The sequence below is a fragment of the Petaurus breviceps genome, unplaced genomic scaffold (genome assembly GCF_028583685.1).
Source record: "Petaurus breviceps papuanus isolate PSGF00001 unplaced genomic scaffold, PetGlider_PUasm1.0 156, whole genome shotgun sequence".
NCBI lineage: Eukaryota > Metazoa > Chordata > Mammalia > Diprotodontia > Petauridae > Petaurus > Petaurus breviceps.
In genome coordinates this window covers 8226597-8235302 of record NW_027185720.1, presented here as the reverse complement: position 1 = coordinate 8235302, position 8706 = coordinate 8226597, and the positions used below count along the sequence as shown (strand labels likewise).

Below are 8706 nucleotides of genomic sequence, written 5' to 3'. Positions count from 1 at the left end.
GGAAGGAAGGAAGGAAGGAAGGAAGGGAGGGAGGGAGGGAGGGAGTATTCCTTCCAACAATACAATTTACAACCTACTCAATCCTTCCTATCCCATAGGACCCTTGTCCATGTACTCCCAAAGTTTGATACAGGGCATCCAACCCTTTCAAAGCTGATCACACATTTTCCCTCATGCACTCTGTTCTAGGTAACAACAGCAACAATAATAAGCATTTATATGGAGCTTTAAGGTTCACAAAGCACTTTACAAATCTCATTTCATCCTTACAAATTACTGATGAGGTGGGTGATAGAATTAGCCCCATTTCACAGATGAAGAAACTGAGACTGTGTGGTGTTAACTGGCCACAGCTAGTGTCTGAGCAGGATTTGAATTTAGCTCTTCCTAACTCCACATTCAGTGCTCTATTTTCTATGCCATTTAGCTGCCATTCCTACACAACCTTCCATCTCCCATGCTGTGGCCTTTGCTTGGGTTCCATCCCAAACCTGGAGGGCATCTCCTCACCTCTAGCTCTTAGAAACTCTAGGTCCCTCTCAAGTGCCGGCTTCCCAGAAAGATCCTTCCCAGATTTTCCCAGGAGTCAATTCTTTCTTCCTGCAAATGACTTCATGCATATTTCACCTTTACTGATCTGTGTTCACATCATCTCCCCTAAGCTAAATGTAAACCCTCTGAGGGCAACCTGTTTCATTTCTGCCTTTGGACTTCCTATGTGCTCGAAGAGAGCAGCAAAGCCCTGTATCTGAGGGTCAGAAGAGTTGAGTTGAGTCTCCCACTTACTCCATCAGTGACCTGGAGTGATCCGCTCACTTTTCTAGACCCTAGTGATGAATGCAGTTAATTGGACAAGGTCATAATAACAAATTTACAAAGTACCTCACATCCATTGAATTTTTTGAGCTCTGAAAAGGTTGCCTCAGATTAAACTAGCTAATAAGCTAGCAAGAGTCGGAATTTAAACCCACATCTTTCTGACTCCAAGGCCATCTCTTTATCTAATATGGCACAATATGATGGTACAAGATGATTCTGTGAAATAATTTCAATGTGCTACTTTATGTTCCCATCCAGTCTATAATTCTAAGAACAAAGGAAATAGAAACTTTGACAAATTTGAAGCATAAAGAAAGCCTTCACATGGTAGTGCTTCACTTATACAGAGGTTTTCTTCTGGATATTTCAACTATTAAGTAAAGAAATTTTTTTAATGGCCTCTGAGCATCTAGAAGAGAGTTCACAAAGCGTGTGTCCTTTACTCATAGGGTCCCCCTCAGGCTTCATTCAGAGCCTATTTATTGTTATTTTAGAAACAGTTATAACCAGTTTGATTAGCTGGTCAATGAAAAAGCAAGAGGAGGTACAGGTGGTGCTAGGGGCAGACACACAGTGGAGATGATAAGTGAAAGAAAGCTACCAGCTTTAGAGGTATCGAAGAGAAAGAAAAACTATAAAAATCAGGAACAGACATGGAAAAAATATGCAATCTGTGGTCAGTGAGTGTAGGCTCCAAGCACCCTAGACACTTCAGTAGAGCCTGACAGTGTGCAATATTGGATGGGTACAATGATGAGACTCTATCAGCAACAAACAGTTAAGGTGCATTCATCATACTCTGTTTAATAAGTCAGGGAAGTGGCTAATGTTTCCCACTTGTGTGGAAACCCTTATTCCCCAAAGATGTTAGATAAATGGGGCTGTTGCCTTAATAAAGCCAAGGAAACAAGTTGGGGTGGGAGTGGGGAGAGAGGTGAAATTAAGGCAAAGTTTATGTCCTCGATGCTAAATGGGATTTCAAAATGAACACACTAGAACTTCATGTGAAAATACACTGTAATGGGAACCGAGCAGGAAACAATGCCAACTCAAACAGGCCTAACCAACTCTATGGTCTTCCTTCTCCTTAAATTATAACCATTCTTTAAAAAAATAAACACAAAAACTGTTTTAAAAAGAAGTGGATTATAAAAGTGAAACCCATTAAAGAGAAAGAAGAAAGAGTCTAGGAAAAGAATTTTAGAGCCAGGAAGGGGCCTTAGGAGATCGTCCAGTCCAGTCTTACCGCCTGTGTAGAGATGGGGAAACTGAGGCCTGGAGAGGCATAATGGCTTTCCCAATGGCACATACCTAGGGAGTTGCAGATCCAGGACTAGACCACAAGTCTTCTGACTGCCAGGGCAGTGGTCTTTCCATTACAACGAGCTGCTTCCCTGAGAAGGTATTGCCTTTGACGTTCAGCATCTCACTCCCTCAGCCTTTTATTAAACAAAGCCCATCAAAACAGAGGTGAACCCAGCCTGACAAGGCCACCTGTGGTCAAATAATCTGTCCAGCATAGCCAAGCTAGAGGAGCCAAGAGTGGCTTTTTAACCAGCTCCTTATGGTCTAATGGTCAGCATATTCTTATCTCTTTTCTCTGTGCCTTTATGTTAGACAGTATTGTAACTAGATGGCTGCAAATTTAGGGATGGAGAAATGGACCTTTCTTTTTAAAAAAAATGGTCAGATGACATAGGGAGCTCCCAGGGAAGAAACTCCCTGCACCAAAGCAGGTCAGCACCTTCTTGAAGATGTTCAGCCTTAAAGACTTGCCTGGACCAATGAGTCACATGTACCCAGGGTCACACTGACAGTCTGTGACTCCCAGGTCATCACTCAAACTCGGGTCTTCCTGTCTTCAAAGTCAGCTCTCTAGCAACTTATACAGAGGTTTTCTTCTGGATATTTCAACTATTAAGTAAAGAAAACTTTTAAAATGACCTCTGAACATCTAGAAGAGAGTTCACAAAGTGAGCTGCTGTTTCTCATCAGTCCTGGTCCTGTCTCTAGAACTAACCAGCTGACACTGACTTAGGAAGGGTAGCCTCCCCCCTCCCCCCAAGCCTCCATTTCTTCATTTATAACATTTTCATCTAGGAAATTCTAATATCCCATCTAGCTGTGGGATGCTGGGAAAATAAATCTCTGGGCCTTTTCTTATCTCTAAAATGAGAGTTGTCTCTAAAAATCTCTTCCTGGTCCCTCTCCCAGAAATTCACTAATTGGTTGGGATTTTCCAGGGCAGAGTACATGAGGATGGGAAAGGAAGGGGGGATACATGTACTGGGCAAGCCAATATTAGGCTAGATTCTCTGTCCCTTAGAGAGTATGCCTTCCGCTGACCAAGGAGGGGGAGAGGCAGGATTGGGGGGAGTCTAGGCAGCCTACGAGTCCTGGTTCTGCTACCAAACAGCTTCCAAGACTTGGTCCTGCTCTCTCCTGCCAAGCCCTGGTAGCTCCTGGGAGTAAAGACTGGCTTTGTTTTTCTTGGTATCTTTAGAGCTTAGAACCATTCCTGGCACAGAATTAAAGCTTAACAAATGCTCACTGACTGACTCTCTAAAGCTTCCGTTTTCTCACCTGCAAATGAGGAAGAGGTTATGTACAGTACTCTCAATGAAATGTAAGCTTCCTGAGGGCAAGGATTGTGAGTTTGCCCTTCTATGTCACTTTCCCCAGTCCTCCCCTGGAACCCAGCAAAGTGCCTGGCATATAGTAAGCTTGTATATACAGTTGAACAGAAGAGTCTGGAAATGTCCCCTCTCCCTAGAGCAAGAAGCATTGTGGAGTCCTGGAGGCCCCTCCTCCCTTGCTGGACACCAACACTTTCAGGCTCTCTCACACGGGAATATGGGCTGGGGGGTGGGGGGGGGAGTGGGTTCTGCAGCATTAGGACCCAACATTGTGGCAGCCTCCAGAGTGAACATGCAGCAACATGAATGAAATCTGTCCAGAAAGACAGCATTTCAGTCCCCACCAGGCAACCTCTGGCCAAACCACGGAATATGTAACAAAGTTTTCTTTCGTTAGGGGCGTCTCTGGTTACGCTTATACCATTTCCTGTGGAAAATTGAAGCTTTGAAGTATCTAGCTCAGGCTTTCTAAGAGGGGCAGGACGTCTGAGAGCTCTCTTTCTCTCTGTCTGTCTCTCTTCGTCTCTCTGTCTCTCTCCGTCTCTCTATCTCTACCTGTCTCTGTCTATATGTCAGTCTGTCTGTCTCTCTTTCACTCACTCACTCAAGGTACCGTTTGCCCCTCATCCCCATCTTCACACTTAATCTTCGTCACCCCCCCCCCCCCCAGGTTTGCAGTGCCAGTATAGGTCCTGCTTCTGGTTAGTCTTAAAAATAGAGGAGGTCAGGAGAGAACAGTTTCAGAACCTGCTGGAAAGACTGGCTGGAGATGCCCTAGCCCAGCCACATCTCTCCCCTCTCCCCATTCCATCTTCTCTCTTCCTTCGACTCTTCCCACCCCAGGGTCTTGGGGAAACAGAATCCTTTCACCAGAATGGGCACAGCTGGAGCTGCAGCCCCGGGACTGAAGACGCTCGGGGTAGCACCTAGGGTGCTCTCACTTTCCCAGAGGTAATCCTATAAATATCCCCCCAAATAAGGGGGAACAGTGCGAACCTAGAAGTCCCTCGCATACACTGTGCGGCTGGCTTCCTCTCCCCTCTGGCTCTGACTCCGCCCTGCTTGAAATCCTGACTGTCGTCCCTATCCTCTCCCAGCTCGGTGCCCAGAGAGAGAGACAGAGTTAAGGGGTAAGCAGGGCAACGATGCCACCTCCCTCATTCGTAATCAGCCTCCTTCTCCAGAGCCCCCAAATCTTCCAGCTTCAAGGTCAAAACGTCGCTTTGGGCACAAGGGTGGCGAGGCAGGGGAGGCGATGGAGAAAAAAATATCTGCCGCAAAATCCCAAACCTGTCAAAATATGTGGCAGGCCCCGCCCCCTCTGGGCAGCGGCCCGGAGTCAAGAGGCCGGAGGCCCGGGAGCTCTACTGCCCGCCTGCTGGGGCTCCACCGAGGTTCCCGAGGGGGCGTGACCGTACTCCCTGGGATCTAGGCGCTCCGACCCCGAAAGGCGCGCAACTTATGCAGATGTACACCTCGAGAAAGGGAGGGGAAGAGACCCGTTCGAAAGCCTCTTTTCCTTTCTCAGCCAAGGTGCCTAAGACTCCTGCAGGGACCCGGCTGTCCAGAGGAGGGGAAGGGGGATGACAGGGTTGCCCCTGGGCACTCACCGTGGGCGTTCTTCCCGCAGATGAGATGCTGGTAGGGCTGCAGCAGCCCCCAGAGTTCCGAGTCGTTGTTGACTGTCTGCTCCAAGGATTCCACGGTGAACTTGGGAGGCTCCTGGGGGGCATGGTGATGGTGCTGCGGCTGGTGGTAGTAGTGGTGGTGATGGTGGTGGACGTGGTGGTGGCCGGCGGCGGCGGCCGCCGCGGCAGCCTGGGCAGCGGCGCCAGCTGCGGGGGGCGCGCAGCAGCTGCTGCTGCCCCCGCTAGTGCTGCTCCCGGCACTGCAGCCCCCTCCCGCCCCGGGCCCTGCCCCTGCTCCTGCTCCGGCCTCGCGCTCCCGCTCCGCCGGGACACGGGGCGGCGGCGGGGGCAGCGGGGGTGGCGGAGGGGGTGGGGGCGGGGGCGGCGGGGGCAGCGCCCCGGGGGGCGGCGGCGGCGGCGGCGGCTGGACTGGGGGCGGGCCCGGGGCCAGGGCGAGGGGGGGCTGCAGCGGCCCGGCGGCCAGCACCCGGCCGTAGATGTCCCGGAAGAGGCTCTCCATGCAGGCGGTCAGGTAGATGGCTGCGTGCTCGTGGATGCGCAGCGCCACGCGGCTGTCCACCATCCAGCGGTACACCTTGCCCACAGAGAAGGTGAGCCCGCAGCGGGCCGACTTGCCGCGGCCGAAGCGGTCGCCGCCGGCACTGCTCATGTTGTAGAGGGAGAGCGCGGCGAGCGCGGCCGCGGTGCAGTGCGCCGCCAGGCTCCAGGACAGCACGATCTCCATGGCGCTCTGGACCTCGTGTTTGGTGCACTTGGCGAAGCGCAGGCTCAGCCGCTGCGCCTCCTTGGCGATCCGCACCAGCGCCCGGCTCACCAGCGTGGAGAGGCGGGCCAGGGCATCCTTGGGCAGGCCCGGGCCCGCCGCGGGCGCCGGAAGGCAGGCGGACGCCAAGCCGGCCCGCGGCTCCCGGGGGCGCAGCAGCAGCAGCGCCTCCAGCTCGGGCAGGGTCCAAGGCACGTCCTCGAGGTCGGGCAGCAGCCTGGAGCAGTGCTGGCCCGCGCAGTCCAGCACCTCGGAGTCCTCCACCAGGGCAGTGTTGACGGTGTCAAAGCTGTTGTGTCTGCTGTGCATGGAGTCAGCTAGATGCGGCCAGCAGCTCCCTCCATAAGGGTACGAGGACGACGCCGGGTGTGAATCAGAGCAGCACAGGGACAAGTTGGAAGAGCGGACCGAGTCCGCCGCGCCACCATAACCCGAGTCCAGCGTCAGATCTTCCAACGTCCTGACCACGCTCTTACCTCTCCTGGCCATCGCGGCTGCACTTCATGCTGCTCCGACGAGAAACCAACCGGGGCAGGGAAAGCCAGAAAAAGAAAGACAGTGCTTGAGGAGGGCAGCGAGAGAAGCGGAAGGGGGAGGGGGGAGGCACGGGAGCCCGGCCCGCAGCCACCGAGGTCTCTGAGGCTCACTTTTCCCCCACTGCAGAACTACAAAGTGTTACTACTTTCCGCCTTCCTGGGCCACCGCCTCCTTTTGCGCACGCAGAGAAGACCCCCAAATCATCTTCCGCGGGCCTCGGAGCCAGAGCGAGATCAGAGGCGCATGAGAAATGGGAGGAGAAAGCGGGCGGCCAGAACAGACAGGGGTGGGGGGTAGGAATCACACGCAGTTACTTCCCACCTTCCAAAGAAAAAAAAAGAAGAAAGGGAAAAGTCTTTTGCGCGTTCCTCCCTGGGCCGGGGGCTGGGCTCGACTCAGCCGATTGAGCCTCGGGAAGCCAGGCGGCGGCCCCAAACAGACCACGACAGCAGGAGTAGCGGCCAGACGCCACGGCCACCTCTGCAGCACCTCGGGCCGGCACGCCTGCCTACCAGCCCGGCGTAGTCTCGCAACCCGAGCCCTGCACTGCACAGGAGCGGGGAGAGCAGCAGCAGCAGCCAGCCACCCTCTCTCTACAGCACCCGCAAAAGCGAGCCAGCCAGCTGGGGAAGGACGTATGTAAAGGAGGGCGGCGGAAACAGCCAATGGGATGGGAGTATGCTAATGAGCTACCTCTCTTCCTTTCTCCCTTTTCTCCCCCCCCCCTTTTTGTCAATTTCTTCGCCACCATCAGCACCTACCACCACCACCCGTCTCTTCTTCCTCCCCTACCCCTCCATCCACGCAGGAAGAAGGGAGCTTAGGGATAGGTGGTATTAGGTACCAGAACCGTGGTCCTGCATGGACAGTGGCTGCTGCTGCCCAGAGTCTGAGGCTGATTGACACGCCATCCTCCGGTTAGCGTAGGCACAGAGCAGAGCACGCAGACACTCCAGCCTTCATCGTTTGCCTGTCTGGTTTGCGGGTCTCTTCTCTGTCTGCCTGTCTGCTCCTCAACCTGGCCCTGCCTCTGCCTCTGTCTCCGCCTCGGCTGTTTTGGTTTTGAACTTTGCCTCTCACCAGCTAGGAGGTTCCTTTCTCTTCTCCCCTCCTTTGGCCCTCCCGGGGACCCAAGACAAACAACTGCGTTCCAGGAATAGGGAGGCTAATTCAGGTGCAGGTCTTAGCCCATCGGGGAAAAGAAATCGGAAACCCGGGCAAACTGAGTTAGGTCTGCAAGAACGGCAGCTGCCAAGGAATCTCTTCGTATTCCCAGTCCAGGAGCATCCCAGCGATTGTTTTCAGGCACCTTTCAGGTTGTTGTCACAGGAGGGGAGGCTGCTGCCCATCTCTCCCATTGCAACATTGGCCATGCTTTGGTGTGTGGCACCTTCTCGGAGCTGTGCAGGAAGCAGTGGGCCCAAATCAGCTTGTTAAGCTCACTCCCGAGGGCCCTCACTTTTCTTCACATTCACTTTGCAGCTTAAAAGAAATTCATCCTTTAAAAATAAAAACTCTTACCATACGTTCATACATGCTCTCATGTGCTACCGTTGATTTAAAAAAAAAAAAGCAACAGGCTAACTTTCGACATCAACATGACAACGTTTTTAAAAATGCTATTTGGCGGGGGACAGGGAGTGGTGAGCAGTAACAGAAACCATCTAACCTACTTGCCCTGTTTTACAAACGAGAAAACTGGGACCCAGAGAAATTAAACAGCTTGCCCAATAAGTATCAGAAGGGAAATCAGAACACAGGTACTCTATCACACTTTGCCCTGGTATTGTTCTTTTGAAAAATCTCTTCATAGATTAAGGTTAACCACACTTCCTTAACTATATAAGTCATCTTAGAAAGTTGCCACCAGTGATGGACCCATATTAGCATGAGTATGATAGAGAGGTTTTTCTGACTCCTGGGCTCATTGTTGTGGTTTTAGTCGGTTCCAACTCTTTGGGACCCCATTTGGAATTTTCTTTGAAAAGATACTAGAGTGATTTGCCATATCCTTCTCCAGCTCATCTTACAGATGGGGAAACTGAGGTGAAGTGACTTGACCAGGGTCACACTTAAATTTGAACTCAGGAAGCTGTCTTCCTGACTCCAGGGCTGGTGCTTCATGCATTATAGTGCCACCTAGCTGCTCGATACTTCCTTGTTCAGTCGGCCTGACTATGACAGTTCACAGGGTTTTCTGGTCAAGGATACTGGAATGGTTTGCCATTTCCTTCTCTCTCCCTCTCCCTCTCCCTCTCCCTCTCTTCCTCTCTTCCTCTCTCTCTCTCTCTCTCTCTCTCTC

The 8706-nt window shown here is 52.2% G+C and overlaps 1 protein-coding gene across 1 annotated transcript in view; it reads right to left on the bottom strand.

Annotated features, from left to right (window-relative positions):
• Positions 1-7267, bottom strand: part of ABTB3 (ankyrin repeat and BTB domain containing 3) — a 312820-nt gene extending 305553 nt beyond the window's left edge. Inside the window, exon 1 of the mRNA XM_069082162.1 lies at positions 5066-7267. Coding sequence (XP_068938263.1) covers positions 5066-6356 — 1291 coding nt within the window. The 5' untranslated portion in view covers positions 6357-7267. The remainder of the gene's footprint in view (positions 1-5065) is intronic.
• Between the last annotated feature and the right edge of the window lie 1439 nt (positions 7268-8706).